Consider the following 25641-nt stretch of genomic DNA (forward strand, 5'->3'; position numbering starts at 1 on the left):
CAAACACTCGCAGCATGAGATTTACTACAACAAAACTCTGTTGTAGGATTTCCTGATGCAACAGTAATAGCTGCAGAGATAACTGAAAGCATGAATAATGTTGTAGCAAGATGTCAATAAAAAGAGAAATCGAAGAGATAAAGATCAATGCAAACACAGGATTTACATGGAAAATCCTTTAAATCAAAGTGAAAAAACCATGGGCAGAGAAGATGCCTTGGAGCCTGACAAACTTGATAACAAAGCTACCTGGCATGAATCTAGCTTGGAATGCCAACAAAAAATTTCTATGAATTCATGTCCTTAATAACAGAAAGCAACAGATGAGCCAATAAATTTTTGGGTTACAGCAGGAAACAAAGGCATAAAACAGAGTACAGGAAAGACAAGAAAATAACTGCTAATTTCAAGATTGAACATAGCAAACCATTCATCAGTCTTTATCACAACTTCTAAGCCAGATAACCCTACATACGACCAGAGTAGTTACCTCTAAAGAGAACAATTTTCTTCAAAATCTCAGGCCAGAATGGTGATCAAGTCACCAACTAAATTGACTGCTTTCAGGAAGAATAGAATATGACTTGAAAGTGATGCCATGATGTTCACTCCTAATGCAATGAAACATATAAGCCTCAGTCATTATATTTGATCAAAGTGTTGCTCGTCAGATTCCAGGCCTGCCAAGGATGGTACTTCTAATTCATCTACAATGTCGCCCTGACCTGAGTTGAAGATCGGGTTAGTAACAGATCTATTTACAATTCTGGATGGAAACCGATCACTGTCTTCACCACCGGATGCTTCATACCCATCACTTGATATTGAGATCTGAATTCCCTTTTGGACAACAGCACATGTGGAGAAGGATTTCGGGACCTGTTCTTCTTCAGCTCCAGAGGAAGACACATGGAACGGATGGAGATCTGGTGAACCCAAACTGCTATCCGGAGAAGATGCAACCATCCTAGTAGATAACATGTCTTGGCTTGTCCAGAAAGCATTCCTCGCTTCAAGCTGCAGAGGTGCCAAACTGCGGATGTCTCTGGAGCCAGGTCACTGGAGTTACTCCCAGGAGCACTGGCAGTTACTTTTGCAAGGGGTTCCAGAGGGATGTCATTGGACATCCTACCTCTCTTGTAGCCCTTCTACGGTTGTCAGTCCTCATAACCATCCGTTCGCTGCCACTGCCAAAGCTATTATCTTTTTCTTGCCCCAGTGGTACCTCTAGTCTTCCAATGGGCTGCAGGATTTTAGACTTCTTCCTTGCCTGTGCAGCTGCTTTTGAAACCTCTTCAGCATTCAGTCTTGCCAAGATCCATGGGCTGATTTTCACACTTGCAGCATTCCTTTTCCTGGTTGACTCTTCTGTTGCCATCCTCATTCTGGAAGAACTTCTGGACATGCCAATTTCTGGAGGAAAACATCAAACTAGAAAAAGAACCGAAAATGCTTATGTTAAGTCCCTATGACAGAACCACTGGAAAGAGGCAGCAATAAGTCGAGGACAAGTTCATATAAGCAAAATTTTTATTGCAAGGCAGGTATTATACATAATGGGACTACAAAGTTTAAAAAAGAAACAAGAAGTTTCAGATCCTACAACATGCTGACCTGCAGTGTGGCTCATTCTTGTGTTTTGAAACATTGGATTTATACACCATCAATTCATCTACTCAACAAAGTAGTTGTGCTTAAAAAACTTGCCTAGCTCACTTTTCCAGTGCATAACTTATGTTTATGTATAGCAGAAAATATTGGGCTTTCCTAAGGGGATAGGTTTAAGGTGATCAGCTGAGTGATGAACTTTAAGTCCACATCTCAATGGATCTTTTGGTTGTAAAGGAGGACTCTTTATAAAAATTTCTTCCCCAATCTCTCAACAATGTCACTAGGTATATTCTTGAATATGTATGCAACGCCCCAACCCCAACCCATAACTTTTATTGAGCCCGAAACCATGTGGGCCAATGGCCCACTTTAAATCCTTATATGTCCCATTTAAATTTCCAACCCACCGATGTGGGACTATCACAATCTTCTCCACTTTAAATCCCTGACGTCCTAGTCAGGACCCACTTTGGCCCCAGTATCCCCTCCCAGTACACATCCATATGAGACTCCGAAGGTAAACCCACTACGCTGCTATCACCGTCATCTGTGATCAACCTCCCCAGCCAGATCAAGGGACCTCATCAGGATACAGTCTGTTCTAGTGTGGCCCCATATGATAGTACCTCAGGAGTGCTCTAATACCATTTATAACGTCCCAACCCCAACCCATAACTTTTATTGTGCCCGAAACCACGTGGGCCAAAACGCTTAAGCCAAGTTATGGTTGTGGCCCACTTTAAATCCTTATTATATGTCCCATTTAGATTTCCAACCCACCGATGTGGGACTATCATAATAACATTTGTAATGCCCGAACCCCAATCTCAATTAGCTAGGTATTTGCGGCTCTGATACCATTTGTAACACCCCAACCCCAACCCATTGCTTTTATTGGGCCCAAAACCACGTGGGCCAAAATGCTTAAGCCAAGTTATGGTTGTGGCCCACTTTAAATCCTTATATGTCCCATTTAAATTTCCAACCCACCGATGGGGGACTATCACAATGTAGAAGAAAAGATGAACTTATACATTGGAGAATTTGATTAGAAAAGCTCAAAGATTGGGGCGCGAGCAAAGTATGCATGTATGTATCAGATTGCCCTAATTTGATGTATAGACAGTACAAACACACAACCAAAGATCAGTCTACATATTTACACTCCAAACTTTTTTCTAAAAAAAACTCTAAACTTTCATGATAGGTGGAACATTTTGAGTACAGCTATGATTGGGAGGCTGAACTTTCTGCTTAGAAGGGGATTAGTTTTTGGAATTTACAAGCACCATCTTTTGACTTGCATAAGCGTTGCATGACTTGACCTTGCTACTTTGAGCTTTGAAGTTGGCCATCAAGGATGTCTTTTGGTTCTTTGGGTTGCATCAGTATATACAAGATTTTTGTCTCCACAGTTGATATCGAATGTTATGTTGTATTATAAAAGCATCCAGCATCTAACATGTATTTTGAAGGCATGGAATTTAAGCATGTGGTCAGAGGTGTTAGAGGACAAATAGTTGCTTTAAGGATGAGACAATCATAGCTTATTGACATAGCTAATGATATTCAATCCCTAATAAACAAACCTCAATGGCAACAGAGTTGAATTGTCTATTGCCTTCAGAGGAAGTATGTTTGCTCAATTGTGCTCCAGTTTGATGGTTCCAAGACTTAAGTGTGTGTAATATTCTTGTCAGAGACTGTAACATGTTTAAATGGAAATTAGATTTCTATTGCACAATACAATGGAAGGAACCATAGCATATAGGAGGAGAGAATCCATAGGTGGTGGACAGATACCAAATTTGGAATCCCCTCGGCACTCAGAATTATCATCTTATACCAGATCTTATCCTCCCATGTTGGAGTCATGACCGATATGGATACACTCCTTGAGTGTTCATATTTGGGTGCATGTCATCCTCCCAGCCTTAGTCAGACTATAGATTAGATTTTGCTCAGTTCTTTTTTTGACGTTCCAACTGTACTTGATACAGAATACCATCGGGATGGCTATCGATACAAAAAATCTACCAGCATCTTGGTTGAGCACAATAGTAAGACTGTAGTCAAGTCTTAAGGCCTGATTATGAACATGACCTAGGCATGTATGAGGGAAATTGACACTCGACTTGGAATTGAATAGATGCGTGTATATTGTATTTCCAATTTGTATTTATCAGTAGTTTATATTTTCAATGTTGTCTTAATTAATTTAACATGTATTATACAGTGACACCATTCTTTAGGCATGAAATATATATAAAAAATAAAATAAACTACATTTGGACATCAAAAATGAAATCACAAAATCATATTTTTGGTCAAAACTAAACAAAGGAAGCTTAAAAATCTCAAAAATAAAAAACTGCTTTGGTGCATTGATTTGGTACATTATGGTACCAATATCGTACCATACTGGTCTCCTACTGGTGCACAGTCCGATACCAAGACCACAAGCCTTCTTGTTAATGTTGTATATACAATTTTTATATTTGACAAAAGTTGAACCTAATAAAGTTCTTTATATTTTAAAAATAAAATTGTAGAGAAGAAAAGACAACATTACCTGGTCCTCAACAAATAACCGTGGAGGAGTGCACCATGCACCACCACGAAATGTGCTGAAGGAACTAGCAGTGCTCAGTCCAGTAAGAGAGCTGCCTGGAGACATTTGAGGACTCTGCTGACCATCAACACCCTGCTGCTCCTGCTCCCTCAAGGCTATGATATAATCGTATGTGCTGATTCCCTGTCTCCAAAGACCATGATAAGACATGGTCACAGGAGAGATAAAAACCTTGCTAGCTAGTCTTAACAATCCCAGAAATCATAGTATGGATTGACAGGATATTGGCAGTTTATGTAGTTAGATGCACCTTGTTAATTTCTCATACAGTTTCGAACAATCACATAAATAATTGAACTATTGTCGATCAATAAAAAATATGAAGACAAATGGCCTAAAGAAAGCACTATACAAATGGATTGTCTTCCTGTTTTTCTTACATATTTTCATTTATATATAAGACTTCATTCATGAAGAGTAAACAAGGTTAGTTTTAATTTAACAGTACAAAAAGTTAAACGAACCGAAGCCAGTAAAAGACCACACAGAGAAGAAAACAAAAAAACTCATTAAGTAATAGGGAGAGAAGATGATTCACGGTACTAAGTTTGTTTTTAAATCTCATGCACTCAATCGTGTGTAATAGTAATTGAAACTTGATCATTCTAAATTGAAATTCATATGACAAGAAGATCTAGAGAAGTGTGTTGGTCAAAGATTACCAAGTTAAAACTAGATTATAAGTACATATTAATGCTTAATGCAAGAAAAAAAGTCATGGCTTGAGCCCATGTCAATGCATGTCAAGCACTGAATTGGGATGAAACAAACCAGCTAGCACATGAAGTAGGAATCAGCTCTAAAGTTACCTTTGTAATCAGAAGAACATGGAAGAAGAAAAGTTGAGCAAGTGGCAAAGTGGCAACCATTGCTAAGAAGGTGCAAAAACCCTGTCAACCATAACATCACCATGTTAACCAACAAAATCAGTATTCAAAGACCCCTCCAGAAATTTCAGTATGTACTTTAAGCTCAAGTCAGGCATTTTGAAGAGAAAATATGGATTTGTGGCACTAATATCTTTTTTCTTTAGGAAAGATCAATGGATTCTTAGAAGGCATCAACAGAGTGGAAGAAGAAGAGGGGTTTAAGGAACTTACCACCACCACAGTATATGGTACTGGAGAGAAACTGCTTCCCAACTTTGAGGCTATCTCTACAGAAAATTGCTTCCGCTCGATAAAACAAAGAATCAACACAAGTACTCCTATTGACCACTGTAGAATAAGCTGCAGGTTCAAGCCCAAGGTGCATAAATCATGGAGACCTGTCAATAATCAACCAGAATGAAAAGGACCCAGAATAAAAGTGCTATATACAACTCTTGACTGCCAGGTAGGGATTCAGGTCTAGGTCCCTTCATTGGAAACTGGACACGCATGTGCAAGATCACTAGAGGGACATGAACACCCAATGTGTAGGGTACGGGATGTGTTGCAAATGCCACAAATCCTGACAAACAAAGGCTTTGCTTACCAGAACGAGTGCAGAAAGCATGAGAATGAAGAACTTTCGATAATTTCTTCTGCCTATACAGTTGTTAGCCACTACAAGAGTAAGGAGGCAAAGATATTAGGCTGTCACTGTTGTTGGAAAAAGGAAGGGAAAATATTATGTCAACCAAAAGCTTGTACCCTGCAGTGATGATCAAAGTCGTCAACACATTTGTCACAAACTCGGCAGTGCTTGCTATGCCTGAACACCTGCACAATGTCCACCAGAGATTGTTTGAAGTCATAACCACATCTAGGATAAGTGGCACATGATTTTCTGAAAGGGAATTCAAAACTTCTGTAACCATGATGTAGGATGGTACGAAAAGCATCAATAAAATAAGACTTACACTATAAAGACAGTATAAACCATATGCTAATTGCTTGAAAAAGGAGATAATGATTCAAAATCAATGATAAACTGTACAAATTCAAGATCCAAACTATTGAATACATTTACACTGTAAAAAACATGCTTGTGTTTTGGTGGTCTCTAATCTAATCATTAAGTAGATGTCAAAATGGTTGGTTTTACTAGCAGGATACTGTGTTTTACTATGAACTAATCGTGAAAACCTAGTTAATTTAAATCTGCTTATATTTTAAGATGTGTAGATTATGATCCATCAAATGGATTTTCAATTTAAATGCCCAATAATATATTTTACTATACTAGTGCAATTGATACCGTTCAATTGTATTCCAACTTGATCATAGTTTAGAGACTACCAAAATATATAAATTTGGTTTCAAGTTTTTTTTTTTTATTTCTTGTTTTTTATTTTTTAATTTTTTTATTTTTTTAAGTGTAGATCATGTCCAACAGCTTGGATCTTTAATTTGGGTGACCCATCATTGAGTTTAAAATCATTAGCTCATCTGTCCAAGAATTAATGTAAAGTATGTAATCCAGATCGTAAACTAACATGTCAGTTAAAACACTGACATGCAAGAAGTGTTTGAAAACGTATGTGGAGGTGAAGAATATAATTCTAGGCATATGTCTCTACACTGCACATGCATATACACATCCACATCCACATCCATGTACCTACATATATAAATATACCTATATGTATAATATGAAGTAAGTAGATGTAAATCATTTGCAATGATACGAAGAACAAAGTCATGAACATATGGAGGTCAAAGGTAAATTAAAACCTATTTTGTTGGTACTAGAAAAGTAGATATTAATTTTTTCCAGCACTAATGCACCAAAAGCACAATTGGCAATAAGGAACTCAGACAAATTTTTGGGAGCAGACTGGTGAATTAAAATAAAGGATTCCAAGAGAGATAATATTTAGATGACCATATAAAGAATTATTTGAGATAAGATGTTACATGGTAGACAAGGTTTGACAGAGATGAAACCACAATACCTTAAATTACTTGTCGCCTGTGATCAACCTGTATCATATTTTTTATCTTATTTTTAAGAAGTTGGCTGAATGTCTAGTGACCTTCAGAAATACCAGATACATTATGTAAATAATTTATGTAGAATACACCATTATAATCATAACCAACAAACTTTAACCAGACCTTTTATTGTACACAGCAAAGAAGAAAATAGAATATTGTTTGTTGCAATTCAAACTAGAATAGATTCAACAGCAAATGATGAAAAAAAAGAAAGAAGAAGAAGAAGAAGTTAGCAGGAAGCTGTTACATGTGAAATGCAAACCCAACAATCTAATAAGAAAATTATTCTGCAAAATTAGACAATATACAATTTCCAAAAGGACAGAATTAAGAATATTGCAATATATAAGACCAAAATAGTTCAGCCCATAGATCATCAGTGAAAATTAGTATAACTGCAAGGCGCCTGCTGCATACCTCAACTTCACAAAGGGTGCAATAAAACATGCCATCCTCACTTGTCTGCTGCTCAGAAGAATGATCATGCGAATGGCACTGGTTACATACAAAAGAAAGACGGCACCGGCTGAACAAAACCATTGAAAAATGCATACTAAAACAAGATGGTTTTTTCTTTTCAAGTCTGTCAGATAATTTTCCCCCAGTATCATCAGCATGAGTGTCCTTATCAAGCGGTTTAACTCCTGTTACTGTTGTAGGATGTGCTTCATTAATTGAGGAAATTAATTCAGCTCCTTCTCTAGATATCTTGGGATGAATCTGCTTTCCATTGTCTTCTATATTAAGATATTTCTTTGACTTGAAATATCCCGGGTCCCCAGGATCTATGGCAGCACACCAGATGTACAGAGCAAAGACACATGTCACCTGAAAGTACCCATCATATCAGTATTTTTGCTTGTTGCAACATGTACATATATTCAATATGATACACACAAAAAAATTAAATGAACTTCAGAATATGATTCCTACAATTCCAAGTTATTGACCTTTGTTTGAGAATGGCCATTAGTGTGCCAGCAATTACTCCACAGAAGTGATGGAAGAATGACCAGTATTAAATACTCAGACACCCAAGATTTGGACACACAACCTCCTCAATTTAGAGTAGGCTCGCAACCTTTGGGCTACACTGCAGTTTTTCCAATATGTTGACTTCAAAGACGCTTTAGATATATATATATATGTTATCATGCTTATGATATCTTCTGTGAGATAAGCAATGTAACATTTATTCAAATAACCTAACTGTCTTATAACTGCAATTTGTTTAACCATTGTCCACTATGCTGAAAGCTGGAAAACATGGAGATTACTACAAATCAGTGTAACTGTAAATGTATGACTCAGGATACTTGCTATGTTAAGGTATCCAGAAACTGGACTTGCATAGTCACCAACCAATCCACGACACTTCAGCAAAAGTCTAGTATATGTATACCTATGGACAGAGTTCGTAGGTCTGTCTCCCTAAAGAAAGCTGTAAGAATATGTTCCAACTTCATGCAGATATCTTGTTAAGCGATTGTACCTTGCTTCTTTTTCTTCCATTGTTCCTCATATTAGTATCTACGCTTGTGATAAGCTCATAGATATATGTTATTAATTAGGTACTAAGCCTGATACAAGTGGCTAAAGCAACATTTGGAAGAAAATCATATGGTACACATACTTCAGGAAAAGTATGTGTTATAATAACATGTAAAGAACCACCAAGTGCAGATATCAATCCAAGAACCCCTACATGATTATGCTTCTAAAGTATGCCTAATGCAGACTTTGAGCTTCCTGCCAAGAGCATCAAACCCTTTATCTTATTTCATGATTTAGCTAAAACAAGCCACATGTGACATGTGATTCGGCAGGAAATGAATGTAGTGAGAACAATTAGGCTCTTACATGAAGTTGTTATCCTAAGGAAGCTTGGGAAGCAAAGGTTGCTAAAGTGTCATCTTACTGAATTGGTGTTCCGGAATCTATAACAGCAAGTTAAATCATTCATATCAAGAATGACCATTTTCTAAGCCTTTACCTCTCTTGAATCATAGTTGAATCAACAAAAAGAAGTACACACTTAAAATAAGCCCTGAGGAAAATTTGCTAGCAGCAGATATTTATAAAAAAGCAAGTAGCAATTAAAGATGAAACTGTTTACTGCTAGCTAATGTGAAAGATTCTGAACTGCAAAATTTCCATCAGCCATAACAATAAACCTGTGGCCTTTGGGCTAAAGTAGCAGACACATTAAGTTGGGCACTGCAGGTCATTTTCAAAACTAATGAAACTTGACATCCTCATATGCATCAAAATTGGCAAAAAAAGGGGAAAAAAACTATACATAGTTTCACAACTTTCTTTTATCAGATTTCGCAAAAGTCTCTACTTCTTCAATTATTAGCAGAATCCACATCAGAGGGGCGTTAGCATAAAATTCCATTCACCCACATTAGCAAGAGCGTATTTTTGATCGGATTGGTCTATGCAAATGTAAATCAAGAAGAATGAGACAACAAAATTAGAAAAAGAAAACAATTTCAAAAACAAACAATTTATTCCAAGCAACTAAAACAAAAGAAAGAGCAGAAAGAGCCACGACAGACATAACTCCAAGAAAAAGCAAAAAAAAAAAAAAAAATTCTCACATGACAAATAAATAGAAAAATAATGGAGAAAAAGTTTTCAGGGAGTAGCAAGAACATTACCAATGGAGTGTAGAGCCCAATAATGACATACTCAAAGAGCTTCTTTCCCACAAAGGGAGCAAAGAATACGTAGAAAGAAAACGCCAGTGCCAGAAAAACAGCTATTGCCACCACCTGCAGAAAGAAATGAGAAAAGAAGATCACCAACCATTTTCAAAAGTACAAGAAAGAGAAAGAACCAAAAGGAAAAAGGAAAGAACATACCTGAAGAGGATGGTAAGGAAGCTGCCACCCATTCCTCCTCATTTCCACCTTGGGGGGAGAGAGAGAGATGGGTTCACTTCTCTTCTCAGGAAGAGATGGGAGCGTTCACAGAAGCAACCCTGCAAGGCAGCATTCTTATAATCTTTCCAGTCACATCAGTGGGAAGAAAACTGAGCAATGTGGGTTGGTAGGAGGAAGGGGAGGGTTGTGGGGAAGAGGAGAAGGGAGGGAAAGACTAGAGAAGTGTCACTTCACTGAGTTCTCTCCATGAGCCTTGCAAGCCAATGAGATGCATGTCTCTCTCTCTCCCCCTTTTCAAAGACCTCAGGTGTCCCTGAGATTAATTAATACATAGCTGGAATTACTCCTTTCCTGTTCCTTTTTAATGATTAAAAGTCACCAAAAGCCTCTTCTGTCTCTCTAGGCTCTTGTCATTACTCCTCTCTCTCAAAGGCTTTTTTGTTGCCACCAGCCAGGTCAGACTGTTGGCTGAAGAAATGGATTGGTTTGGTTAGCCCTTTAATTCAATCATGGGTACAAGATATACACTAATTTCTCTTTTCAATCCATTGGGACTTCGTTCGAAAGGCATCTGGATGGCTTCATCTCAAGAACCCTATTTTTTTTGTAATCCTTTTTACATTTTTCTGTTTGTGTGCATGGTTTGATTCTTGGGCTGAAAAGTGAGAGGGGAAAAAAAAAAAAATGCATGTTGCACTGCACTTTCCTAAGAATGATTAGCTACTGCTAATCTTGGGACTAATTGGGACGTAAGAGGTCTGTTCGGTTGGTAGGGACCAGTTCAATTCCCTTGTTGTCTTGCTTTTATTTCAACACATACAAAAGCTGGCGTGTGTGAAAGATGCCATTTCCTAGCCGTGGTCCCTTCACTCCCAGGCTCACAGTCACAACCTGGTGAAAAGTCCGTTCAGAGCATGCCTTTAATTATTAACGCATGGTAGATAATATAAAGTTTCAAACACCCACTAGGAGGGTATAATACATTTTCTTCACACGTACGTGCGATGATACATGTGAATTAAGACGACGCTCTGCGTGTCCAAACTTGTGAGGATATACATTTACTTTGCTCCGGATAAACAGTGAATATTTACATAAAATCAAAAAAATTAAATAATATTTCTTGACTGATCTTTCCATAAGATATCCAAAGTTGTTCTAGACAGTTCCAAAGTGGTTAGGCTCGTTACTCGTGCGAATCATATATTTAATGTTTGTGATTTGATTTATGATATTTATGATTAAATTTAAATAAAATATATATTTAAATTTACGTATTATATAGAGTTCAAATATTCAAGCAATATCGTGTAACTAACTTTTCTAAAGCAAAGTCCTGAATGCACCCGTAAAATCCCATGAAATGTTGACAACTTAGCCTAGTAACTCATCACTCCACTATTTTGTATATTGTGTGCAAGTTATACTAATTCTCATGTGCGGCACAGCAAGAATTTTTTATGGACAACATTGGCGGATACATGTGAAGAAGTGCGCACGCACAAAATTGACCCCTATACAAAAAAAAAAAAAAAAAAAAAAAAAAAAAAAAAAAAAAAAAAAAAAAAAATATCGACACATGCCTATATATATATATATATAAATATAAAATATATATATATATATAATATAAAAAAATTATATTGACTAATAAAAAAAATCAGAATTGATTCTACTAATTTTATGAATTGATTCATAACTCATATAAAATTTTGAAGAAATAAATGATAAAAAAAGATCATATCAAAAGAATAATTATGACCTATATTTTTTTCGTTAATAATACATGTCCTATCTCTTTCTTTCTCTCTCTCACACACCACTTTGACTTCTTTCCTTCTCTCTTCTTCTTTCTCTTTTTTATTAATTATATTTTTATTTATCTTTTAACATCCCACCCAACTCTATCCGTCTATCTTTTATATTTAAACTTCACATCTATTTATATTTTTATATCCTAAAAGGATATATCAAAAGATAAAAAGAATAATTATGATCTACATTCTATCTTTTTAATGATTCATATATCCCACTCTCTCTTCCTTATACCACTTTGACCTCTCTCCCTCCTCCATCATTTTTTATTTATTATTTCTTTATTTATCTTTCAATACTCCACCTCAATTACATGGTCTCTATCCATTTACCTCTTAAAACCCACATTAATTTATTTTTTATATCCTAATCAATCCAAATATAATAAAAAACTATATGTTATTCTTATCTCTCTTCTCAACTTGAATTACATATACCTTTTTAGCTTCTTTTATTATAACATTTTTTAATTTTTTCTATCTTCTTTTTTTATTCATATCAAATATATATAATTAAAATAATTTTTGATTAGTCATTATAATTTTAATATTTAATAATAAAAAATATTTAAAACATTATATATTATTATTTTTTATATATTTTATTATTTTTAAATATTTTTTTCTTCTTTCTCCTCTTAACTCCTTCATTTTTTTTATTATACTGGTCCTGCAAAATAAAATTTCTAAATCCACCACTATGGGCTGGGCAGCAATATGTGAAAGAAGCTCACGATCCACGGCCTTGTGTTGTACACTGTAGGTGCTAACAAGGTAAACTAGTAAGGCATGGAAAAATTTTTATACACCATATACAGTATAGAAAAATACATCATCATATTTAATTGAGTCATATAGTCATCGTTTTCCAAATATATTTAATACCCATAATTTCACTTTTTTTTTTGAAATTTTGCATAACGAAAATATTTCTCTTCTTCTGAAAAAATTATGACATCCTATATTGAAATTATGATTTCTTGCGCAGGATATCATAATTTTTTCACAAATATCGTAATAAGAAAGAATATTTTAATCATTGAAAAATTTATAAAATTTTTAAATAATAAAAATATACTTACTAAAATTATGACATCCTACAGAAAAATTATGGCATTCTGTGTAGGAAGTCATAATTTCAATACAAGATGTTATAATATCGACACAGAATGCAATAATTTTTTCAGAAAGAGAGAATATTTTCGTCATTCAAAATTTTAAACGAAAAAGTAAAACTATGGTATTAAATATTATTCGAAAGTGATGACTATGTGATCCAATCAGATATGATGGTATTTTTTTTTTACATCACATGTGGTGTACAAAGATTTCTCAGCATGGTAAACCATGACCAGTTGTTTTCTTTGGGACCCATTTCTAGTTTTTGGGTATTAGAATCATTTATAATTACTAGTCCGTAATTATTTGGGGCTCCGTGGGCCATGCAACTTTCGAGGTAAATTGGGTTTCTTGGACCCTCTTCTCCTTTCCGGTTGCGTGCCACTTTTACTTGTACTCGAGCTAGATTTACACAAGATACTCTCCGGAAAAATTGTTTCGCAGAATATGTACAAAGGTTTCTTGGCCCTTGGATTTGCATCCGTATACGAAACCATGACAGGGTTGGGTGGACGCCACAGTGTCCTGCCCTTGTTGAAAGGGAAAGGACCTAGCCGTTCTTTTGGCCATTTCTGGTCGTTGATTGAGTCTGCTCCAAAGGAGGGACCAAGGGTACTACAAAACTCAGACCTGCTTGTAGATGACCATGTCTTTTACCGCCTCAGTCACAGGCTCTCTTACCCTTCCTGTTCCCTGCACCAAGGACCACAGTCCCTCCCCCTCTCTCTCTCTCCTCCCCCCCTTCCTCCCGGCCACCAACCCATTAAGTACTGCTTTAAACAATTACTATGATGTTTTTTTTTTTAAAAAAAAAAGACAATCCCAGCGGAAGTTCTAAACATAATCCAAGAACTAAACTTGCCTCGTTCTTAATATGGCCAAGGACCCTCGAGAGTTTGACTAATAGCTGTAAAACAAATTGCCAACAAGTAGTTGATTTTGATACCATAAGTTAATACACACTAGTTTTACGTATGATGAGTGCTGATTAAGTTAATAGATAATGGTACATTTATTCTTATTTTTAGAATATACTGAGGACTGTGTGCTTTGTTATTGTACAATATTAGAATGATCTTATGAAGTAGGTATTGCAGTGGCTGTTAATGTATAGTTGTTGTCCGGTTTTTAATCACCATGGCAACATTTCTTTCATGAGCACACGATAATGATGGCTGTCATCCATTTTTTTTTTTTTTTTTTTTTTTTTTTTTTTGAAGCTTTAAACAATCCTAGCGAATGTTGTAAACATAATCGAAGAATTAAATTTGACTAATTCTTAATATGACCAAGGACACCACGAGTTTTGACTGATAGGTGTAGCACAAATTGCCAAAAACAAGCAGTTGACTTTGATACCATTAAGTCAGCGCATGCTAGTTTTCTTAATAATTAGCTTTGATTAAGTTAATATTTAATACATAATGGTAGATTCATGCTTATATTAGAATTCACTGAGGACAATGTACCTTGTTATTGCATACTTTAGACTTGATGAAGTAGGTATGATAGTAGCTGCTAGTGAACAGTTCTGGTCCTGTTTTAATCACTATGGCATCATTTCTTTCAAGAGCACATTATAAAGCTGGCTATCATCAATTCTTCGATGGACTTGAGATTTTTTTCCAAAATCGCGCATGCCATTCTGAGTGGTGTTATTATCGGGTAGGATTATCCATGATCACAGAGAAACTCATTAAATGTCTGTATGACAGTCTAATTCCCCAAAATAATTTATCTTTTGCTGCTTCCTCACCTACTAAGTTTTCTTAACAAAACAATTACTTTTAAGAACTCAAGAATAGGGATGCAAATGAATCGGATCGGATCATGAGTGACCCCGATCCAATCCGGTTCTTCGATCAGATTCTAACGTTGGACCCAGATCCAATCCAATTGAAAATCGGATCAAATCCTCGATCAAAAAGTTTACCCCATTAATCATTTAGGTTAGACAGATCCATGTATAACCCGATCCCAATCTAAAATTTTAAATCTGATTCGGGCCAAATTCTGATCGATCCGTTTCGTATGATAAATAAATATATATAAAGTTATGACAAAAAAAAATAAACATTACTTTATTTTGATTATTAATTTATAAATAATTTTCAAAATCTGATAGTCAAATTGAGTAAAACTGTATAAAAAATAATAATGCTACAAAAATATTTGAAATTTTAATCCCATTTTATTTACTCTATAGTTTAGACGTTGGATTCAATACTGAATTTAGATCGGATCGGATCCGAATTCAGTACCCTAAGATCCAGCCCAAAATATGGCATGGATTTAATTTTAGAACCCGACCCGGCCCTGCGGTCCTTTAAAATGGGTCGGATTGGATCTAAACAGATCGGGCTAAATCGGATCATGGGTCAACCCGACCCATTTGCAGCCTGACTCAAGAATAGTCAATTTTCATTTTTAGTATTTTTTTCCAATTAATAATAATGCATATTATCCTCATTTCAGCAGCCCATGTTAATTATTAGTGATTAATAGTTGTAGTAGGAAAACTAACAATTTCTAGCTCAAATGCAACAGTCTACTCTTCATCTCCTAGGCTGTTTGTTTGCCTGCAATTGAAATACATGCTGTAATCAGAAATGCTATAACAGAATTACAGTTGTAAAAATTAGTTCTGTTTCAATTATGTATAGATTATAATAAAAATAAATTATGATACAATAACAATAAAATAATAGTTATATTACTAATATTGTAACAATAAATATTATATCAATATAGTATTTATAAAATCTACTTATATAATTAATATTATTATAATAAATTTATAGTTTATAGTATATTTATTAATATAATTAATAGATATTTAATATATCAAAATTGCATTATACTAAATTTCAAAAAAAATGGTTGGAGAGTGGTGAAGGACTCCTTTAGGACTGTTTTCAATTACAAACAAATCTTGTAGTTGAAATTACAATCAATTTCGTCTAAAATTCCAAAATAAGATTTGGTGCATTTTTGGCAATTCAAATATAACTTGCAGTAGCAATTTTAGGCAAGCAAACAGGTATTTTGAATGCTTGCAATTTAAGGGCAAGCATCCAAACAGTCTTTTGGAAAGTCTACAACTCAGTTGCAGAATTTGCAATTGCGACCAACCAACCGCAGGTAAACTAACAGTGCATATATCATCATCAATGCATAGAAGGCTTAGGTGTACATTGTTATGTTCATAACCCTATTAATTAAAGTACAACAAAAATAACTTCCTGGTTGCATATTTTTTAAGTGAAGATAAGTCAACTAAAAAGGAAAGGACTTCTACAAAAAAGAAAAAGAAAGGACAAACTTTTGATGCAATGGTTTTTTATATAGATTTATACAAGCAATGACCACCTCACTTTCACATACTGATTCCTTCTCCAAAGCTCTGAAAAATGCAAAAATTATGAATTGCTTGCTGCTGTAGTTCAAAGTTCTAGCATATCTTAAGATGTAGAAGCATAGAATGAAAAACTCACACAAAACAAGGTGAGGCAGAGATCTAAGAGCACAAGTGACATGCTTCGTGACCCTCCTCTTCTTTAATAAAATAATTTTCAAAAAAAAAAGAAATAGGGATGATATGAATGCTGCATTCAGACTTGAATACATACCAAATTTTCATATATTAGAAGTAAATAATGGATATTATACACATGCGTGTGTGCATACACATATTGAAACAGAAATACCAGAGGAGCCTATCACTGTGATTTAATCTGTGTAAATGACATAGTGTCATATAGCATACATTACAATGGCAAAGTTTAGAATTTTTACCAAGATAAAATATAATGCAAAAACAAAGAAGAATTGTAACTTACCCTGTTAGATTAATCTTTGTACAACTGTCAGTGCACACAGAAAAAGGACATGACAAACATTTATCATTTGACCAATAGCAACGACTGTTGTTAACATAAATGAAATACTTACCATACCACATTGTGTCATGTAATATCAGCATTGCATACCACTTGCCGTGCATTAAACGAGCCTACATGAACTGAGATGTTACATCAAAATTCAATTACTTCAAAGTAAAATCCTAATAACAGATGACTGGTTTACCTGAAGTTAGCATTCTTTGAAGCCCGAAGTCTCAATATTGATGGCAGAAGAAGACGAAGATGAAAGGAAGAAGGAAAAAAGGCATCATGAGCAACAAAATTTTACTTCTCACTGCCTGAGCTATCTTGAATTACAAAATTACTCATGAGGATACAATATAAAGATATTTCTCTGTGTGACCTACTTACTAAGGGGAAAAGGCACATTTCCTGCTTTCACATTTCTTTCATTGCTACTGTACAACAGCTTCTAACCTATTCCGGCTTGCATCTAAACAAGGGGAAATGGAATAAACAGAAACTATACAAAAAGAATAGAATGACCGTGGGGTTAGCTTTATACATAGGTCAGAGTATTGAATCAGAGGCCGCATGAGCCAGTCAGGGATCAGCACTGGTGTGAAAAGTACCTGTAGAAAATAGCCAACACACATCTCCTGTCAGCTACAAGACGAATGGTTGTATTCTAAGGGCTACTATAGCAAAGTGTGCATCTCTATTTTTTCCCTGGCATAGGTGGGTTGTGGAGCTGGGGAGATAGAAAAGCACAATAATAAAGTCAAAAAAATTTTACCATTGCAAGTTAACCTGCATGGTGCTTTTGATGCAATATTCGGAGCAGAAGTTGCCCCAGTTATGTAATCATCATGCCCCGTGCAAAATCTTGGATCGCCAAATACGAGAACATGGATTTCTCAAGCACAAAAAAATCGAACTCACATGCCAAAGAGAGCAAAGTAGAGATCATCTAGCAATTTCATTTTCCTGGGCTCACATCTTTTGATTTCTCCATTTCAGCCCCTTTCTGAGCTTTCTTCTTCTCAAGTTCAGCCTGCTTGCAGTTCTCCTCATGGGCCCGCCGAAACATCTTCACAAAATTCAGGAGAGTAGTAATAACTGCAATGTTTTTGGTAAATGAGATTAGTTCATGATTATGAAGAACTGAAAAACTGATAAAAAGTATATATTATCCTGAAAAGAGGAACATGCTATGCTGTTTGGAGGATGACAGGGAACTTAGCAGCAGATTGTGGAGGTCAACATGTAAACAATGCATAACCAAAAAAACAAAATGTGCCATATATGCTTATGCTTAAATGCCTATCTCAATTATCACTTCCAACTTACCAGAAAAAGGGAAAAAAATACACTGGCAAAACGAACAGTAATTTTTCAAAACATCAAGATGGGCATCCTAGATTACTTCTTTTTCTTATTTATAGTGAGAATTTGATGTAAAAATGGGAAAAAAAAAAAAGGAGACCCTGAATAAATTGGGTAGGGCCCAGGAAAGCAGAGACATTTTAGGATTTGAATGGATGATCAACCAGCACGCCCTTGTGGTATATACCAGGCAAGTGGAAAGATGACAAGAGATAGGGACACAATTTCTGATGGTTTTTTTTTTTTTATCAAAAATATTTACATAGAGTAAAAACTACAAATTAAGTATGAAGTGCAGAAAAGTAACTGCAAGGAAATGGATATATACAGAAATCATATAAATAGAAAATAACAATATCAAGATCAAGGTTCACCATCTTGGTACTGGCCCTATACTAGTGCCAATCTATTATTGTGTTAGTATGGGGCCCGGTCGGCATACCAAATATCAGTACAACCCCGGGACTGCATTTACCAGTACAAACGTTATGCCCCATACTGCTCGGTTCGATTCAGTATGGCAATGGCAAACCTTGATCAAGATTTTAGATCTTCTTGAAATATGCAGCAAGCAGGATGATTTGTTCAAAAAGATATACAGATGAGAATTACCTTGCTCAAAGGGACAGCGTGCAGGATCTTCACCAAAATACAAGGCAAGTGCATCTGCATTTTTACCCTGTCAGCATTTAAGGCTATTGTTATAATTCACAGAAGAATTGCAGCATTACATAGAAACCTAGTTTAGAAAAATACAAGTTCAGTGTCATACCACTGCATTATAAAGTGATGTCAGCGATCGCACTTCAGCTCCAGCAAGAGCAGTGAACTCCTTCAAAGTCTAAAACAGCATGCATGTTGTTCAAATGGCAAAAGAAGAGTGAAGAAACATGATTTTTTTTTTGAAAATATCATAAAAATATTTCTCAGGAAAGAAAAATTCAAAAGAATGATATTGCACTGAGGGGAATAATACATCCAAGGAACTTGCGGCAATGTCTCAACATGTTTCATACAACTGTGTCTCAGGTTTCAGTTAGAATCTGTGTGCGCGCACGCACGCGTGTTTATGCATGGCCACATGCATGTGTGTGTGGGGGGGGGAGAGTGGGGGGGTGTTGTGAGAGGGACAGAAAGACATTGCTAACTTTAACAAAACATGTGAAGTATATTTATACTAATTTCTATATGATATCATTGAGCTTGCATTCATTGCTATACCTTGCGGAAAATTTCTGATATGGAGCCATCGCTTTCTGAAGCAGTCAGCTCCAGCTCAACTTTCTCTAACCCTTTAACAAGGGCTTGTTGTTCTTCAGCCAAAAACTTCAATTGTATCTATTTACAACTAGCAATTAGAAGCGAAAACTATGGCATTATCAAGATCAACAGCAATAATAACTCAACATTTTGGTACCTTTGATGCAGCTTCCAAGCTGCCAAGATCATCATGAAAGTCTAGAAGATATGGTGACCTTTCAGCAAGGACCTGAAGGAGTCAATTTAGATGGAGTTTAGCATATACATATGAAAGATCATTAAAAAACAAGAAAACATAAAATTCACACATTAGAATGATGGTGAAGTGCTTATGAACTAGCAAAAATTTATGAAGCATGACTACCATGAAGCAATAAACTAGTTTCCAGTCAGAGATCAGACTAGATTGACTATTATTTCAAGAAAAAGATATGTTTACACCTTCCATTTGATGTGTTTTCCCATCTCTAGTCTGCATTTGTATCACACGAATGTTAACTAACCTGATATTCAATTATCCCACCCATCCTACTCTACCTATGATGGATCCATCCTTTGCTTCATAGAACTTAAACAATCAGTGTACTATTGTTCACAAGCATGCCATCATTCTGACAACCAAATTTTTAGTTTGCAAGCAGAATTTTCCAATCATGAACATAACCTTGCATGCAACCCTATAACATTTTAAACATTTTCAAGGGCATCTATTCTAGAGTATGACGATATATTCAAGGACATTCTTCACAGTCACAGTTCCAAATGTCAAAGAAAATGTGACAGTGACCATTACCAAACATGAAAAGCTTGAGTTTGTGATGAGGAATCTTTTGCAATAGAGGGACCTATCATAAACTTGGCATACTAGTTGGACAGAAACTTATCTTATAGACAAAACAAACTTACATAGTCAACATTGAACAACCAACTATACCAACCAAAAATTCAAGAATTGGTGCATATCGATCATACCACATAGGTAAGGTACTGGTATAGGTACGCCCCTTGGCATGGTAGTGTGCTGATACATGGCAACACACATCACTTCTGTTGCTGGCACAAATAGGCATCCTGTGTGTACGGTACCATATACAGTAATGCACAGGAGCATACCAGTAAGATACGGGTAAAAGTTCTTCAACCTTGATATCAGAAATTCTAAATGCATGATAATATAAAGTTTCTTGATCTTACAATATTGAGGGTATCAAATTTAACAAAGTTTAAATTTTGGAGTTCCACATACAACCATAATACAGGCCAGTTCCACTCAATTTCAGAGTTTCCAAAGGATATATATACTGAAGGAGCCAAAATTGATAACAACATACATATGAGGCCTTTCTTTTACAAACCAAGAGGAAGATACCAGAATACCTAACCTCCGCCAGCAAGTACTTTCCAATGACATGATTCATGGTTTTATGGATCAAAGTATGAGACACAACCAGTTTAACGTCAGCCATCACATGGTGCCAGTTTCTAGCAAAGGCAATTCTAAGCATAAAATAAAGGAAAACAAAAACAACCTAAGAATAATATATAGATATCGAAAAACAATTAAATAATATTAAATGAAAGAATATATCTTATACATAATTTTAAGCATACAGTTATTGTAGTCATGTAAATTATGTCAGTTAATATATCATAGTCTAGTATATCATGATGATGTACTAATAAAAATTGATAAACTAACATCCAAAATCTACCAGTAGAAAATGCCATAACAACAATACTGGATGTGTGAAATTCTAAAAAAACAAAAAAGTTGTTTCAATTCAAGATCATTGCCACCTATTATTGTGATTGCAATTTTGCATTCTTGAAAAAAAAAAATCTGACTGCTCTTGTTAAACTTTTTGAGGGACATAAAAAATTGTTATATAAACAATAAGTTCCATTTATCAGATTGAAAAACAGAAGTGTTTCTTAAAAAAAATTCCAATATTATGTGGATTTTGAATCATATGTAATCAAATTCTGTGGAATCATCCACCCAGAAACATCAGCTCACATGATGATTCCAGGTAGAACACTTATTTTATAAACATTAACTGGCATACATACAGAATGAAAAGTGCATAAAATTAAATCCTACAGGTCTAGAATGTAGATCACTAGGAAAGTAATTGCATTGTCCTATCAAGCAGATATATCCACTTATCCATAAAGACAGTTTCAAGCCATGTACAAAAAGAAAACCATTGTATCCATACCTTGCACAAATAATGCATTAATGTCATTTTATTGTTAGTAGCACGAGTATCTGTCAGTTTAAGAAGGCTGTCCAAACGGAAACCAATAGCTGAACCTGTAAGTGAAGCATTATCAATACATTTCTAGGGACCAAAAAGGAGAAAGATAAAGCACAACTTTCTTATTTCTAGGAAAAATAAAATGGACAAGACTTGCCTAGGATCATATTGTTAATAAACAGATTGAACTTTATTAAGGCCCACATATAATGGTGTATGCTTTGATCTTCTAAACATACCAACAAAGCAGCTAGATCTATTTGTATCTCAAGGAAACAGATGCAACAAAAGAAAACTTTATGCCATAATGCAAAGATCCCAGCACTCAACAATTTTTAATGATACCTAAAAAGAGTACAATGCTTCTCTAGAAAGAAAAAGTCGACAGGAAAACATGGTCATGGAGGGGGTGATTTAGTCAGTAAATATTGGAATGGCATTTATAAAATGACATATAGAGAGTACAATAACATGAAATATTGACAGAAGAATAGGATCAAACAATAGGGTTTACGTCACAAATTAGGGTAAAGAAAATAAAATTAGAGGGAGCCTACATAAAAGAGTTATGCACTGAAAAGAAAGCACAGGGATAGAAGCTTGCTGGTAGGAAAAGGGCCTTAAATTTTGGAATTTCATGAGGTAGAAGGATATGAAAACATCTTCAATCCAACATGCCAAACATTAATTCAGAATAAAGAGATGCATGCGAAACTCCTAGAATGTTAATATGCCTACTCCTTGCAATGCCATTTAAATCATGTATGAAAAAGAAAAAAAAATATTATAGAAGGATCTGACAAAATAATGTCATCAACTATATATGATGAAGACTAACAACACCAAGTATATGCAATAGTAATCTAATTCAAATGGATGCAACAAAATCATATTTATCTGTACATGGTAATGGCATGACAATGGTTGCTTGCAAGTATTTGGCATGCTATCATGTCAATGTGCCAAGCACTAGCATGGAATGGCATGACATGACATGAATTGTGCCAACGTCAAGCTAGCATGTTATCTGCATCATTATACTTCCATCCTTAGTAATGCATAACATAGATGTAGGTAAAACAGGACAATTCATTAAAAACACATAACAATGGAACACTCTGAACAAACCCATGCAGAAAAAATAGAATAGGACTCAATTATTACAATGAATAGAATTCATAGACGTAAAGAATTTTATCCCGTTAGGTGTGAAGAAGACTAAGAGCTTTGCCTCCTAGGTTGAAAGATATAAGTGATGATGCTGTAGGTTAGTCATAGAAATACAGTGGAACAAAACAGAAAGCAAAACCATTAAAATATGGGATATGGAGATGCTCTCTATCACAAAGATGTGAAATTGGTACCAACCATGCACTATATCATGATGATAGCCAATGTTCATGGAATTTAATGTAACCACATCATACGAGTAGTACTTTAAGTAGTGGTTAAGATGATGCAAAGTTGCATATTTTAGGGTCTTGCCGCATGCCAATGAAATTAAAAGAATGTTTTAAACAAATATAACAAAGAAAGAGAAATTGGGAAGAAAAAGAATAATTTGAGTGTAAATTCTGTTCAGACTTAATCTTTGTGGGGGTGATCCTAAACATTTTCTCATTTAATTTCAGACTTCTTAGAAAATCTCTCATTAGAACTAGAAGATAGTAAATACAAAAGAAAGAGAAAAATAAAGTGGAATGAGAAAGAAGAACGGAAGTTTTAGTCATTTCCTTACACGTCTGTTGATATCTTAGGGAGTACCCTACTCCTACGTATATTAAAATGACTCAAACACTAGAAGAACTTGATTTAATCTGCACAATTGAATTAGGTAAACTAATTCTAGCACTTAGTTTATAACTAGGATATTAATTTTCTTTGCATATAATATATACCCCTCAACAATCCCTTGTTTGCTTATTAACCCCTTTAAATATTGATAGTGCATTTATGCCTTTAAAAGTCTGAAATTAATATATTGATAGTGCGTTTTTTCCATGTTCGTCCCCTTCCCTCTGGTCCCCTCCTCTCTCTTCTCCTTTCCCTTTCTCCACCAATTCTTCACATCCCTAACATCATTGCTGACTTACCTAATCCTAATCTCCAATATTTCTTTCTATAGTTTCTTACCCCTAAGGGCACACCATCACCAAATCTGATCTTTGCCTTGCCCATCCTCTCCACCACCATTGCTAGCTCCCTTACCACCAGGATTCAAGCCCTCTCTTTACCACAAACACCACTATCAAGTCCTCATCATCGTCATTTCCTACTTTTCACCACCTCTACCCAAGCCAAGACCCCTATCTCTCTGTTTCTGCCTCTTCTCTTTACCATCACTATCAACAGAGAGCTTGGATCAAGTTGGAACCTGACCTGTAGACTTTGATCGAGCTAGGTGATGTAGGACAGCAAGGTGTTAAAACTTAAAACAATCTAAAGCTAACTCCAGCATAGGTCTGATTTAGTATCCTGCAGAAAATCAATCTGCATTACCAACAATCTGGTGAAGAAGAACAGCAGTAGAAATAAGAGAGAATAGTAGAGAATAAAGAAGAAGTCATGTAACAAGAGTAGAAGAAGCAAGATATAGAAAGAGGGTAGGGATAGAAAGAGAGAAGACAGGAAAGGTCCAACCCAACCGAAAGAAATCCTCTAAGTCATTCAAAATAAATCATTTTAAAATGCTTTTTCATTCGAATGGGCATTTTATAGACTTTACAAGCTTTCCAAGCAAACAAGGATTCTCAGTAGGCAAGTAATTAATCCCCAAATATTTTCTAAAAAACAAAATTCAAAATAACACATAATCCTATTGGAAAGACACCTAAAACAACCAAAAATTAAATCCAATGACTCTATGACTTGTCCAACACAATACAAGATTCTTTTAAGTTTGAATCAATTTCACTTAAAATAGGACTCTAAAACCAATTCTAAAAACTACATGATATAAGTTCCAAAAAATACAAAAAGTTTGAACCATATATTTCTTTCCCGTTGCTAGGAGATTGGAGACTAACTGTCAGGAAAAGCCCAAGTTAGAAGAATTAAGACTGTTGTTGGGCTAAGTGGGTTTAAGCTATCCCAATCGTTCTTAATTTAGGCTTTGACCTAGCTCAAACCTAACTTAACATGTATTTGCTGAAGCCTACTTCTATATATCTTGTGAAATGTTTTAGGGAGATATGAAATTTTGTGCCAATATGCAATTCTCATACTATTTAACAATAAAAAAGCAATTAAGCACTATTTTATAAAGTATGTGAGCAAAAAGTTTTAAGGGTAAAATAATAAAATATTATGATCATGTTACTTCTCATTTGGAGGATTCCATCAAACCACTAGGGTATAGATGAATGTTTCAACAATTCAAAGGGGCATACACAGGTTCTCAAATTTTAGAGGCACATATAGCAAGGTTCAAAAATTTGAGGATATATGTTCATATTTTACTTTTTGAGGGCACATAAGCATCTTTTAAAGAATGAATATGCAAAAACCCCTAAAGATGATGAGGGGAGAAAAGAAAATTTATAAACTAAATCATGTTGTATCCTTTTCCATGTCATCATAATGTGGTCTAGACATACCCATTTAGCGCATCTAACATGTCCAATATATAGGTGCCATTGGGGAAGCTTAAAATCCTGTATAATTTAACCAAAAAGATCCCTTGATATTAAGTTATGGACCATAGAATTCACAGTTACAATTAAAAACAAGAAATACAAGCCAAGCAAAATTAAGTATGCCATAATTTGTTTGTCGGTGGGATCTTCAACTAATGAATCTTCATCTTAACATCACGATTTGATCTTCTACCATACGACCTAGGCCACTAATCTTCAATCATGGTCATGTTAAGTAATGGATCTTTGGTTTT

General features: G+C 35.1%; 1 protein-coding gene and 1 pseudogene across 1 annotated transcript in view; both read right to left on the reverse strand.

Moving 5' to 3' along the window:
* Nucleotides 1-208: 208 nt before the first annotated feature.
* LOC105057767 (probable protein S-acyltransferase 22) lies at nt 209-11256 on the reverse strand (annotated as a pseudogene).
* A 5875-nt stretch (nt 11257-17131) lies between these two features.
* LOC105058301 (formin-like protein 18) overlaps nt 17132-25641 on the reverse strand; it is a 30920-nt gene continuing 22410 nt past the window's right edge. Inside the window, exons 17-23 of the mRNA XM_073251145.1 lie at nt 21714-21808; nt 19652-19723; nt 19456-19572; nt 19007-19075; nt 18847-18913; nt 17645-17967; nt 17132-17480 (exon numbers count right to left, since the gene is read on the reverse strand). Coding sequence (XP_073107246.1) covers nt 17828-17967; nt 18847-18913; nt 19007-19075; nt 19456-19572; nt 19652-19723; nt 21714-21808 — 560 coding nt within the window. The 3' untranslated portion in view covers nt 17132-17480; nt 17645-17827. The remainder of the gene's footprint in view (nt 17481-17644; nt 17968-18846; nt 18914-19006; nt 19076-19455; nt 19573-19651; nt 19724-21713; nt 21809-25641) is intronic.

The sequence above is a fragment of the Elaeis guineensis genome, chromosome 2 (assembly GCF_000442705.2).
Source record: "Elaeis guineensis isolate ETL-2024a chromosome 2, EG11, whole genome shotgun sequence".
Classification (NCBI taxonomy): Eukaryota; Viridiplantae; Streptophyta; class Magnoliopsida; order Arecales; family Arecaceae; genus Elaeis; species Elaeis guineensis.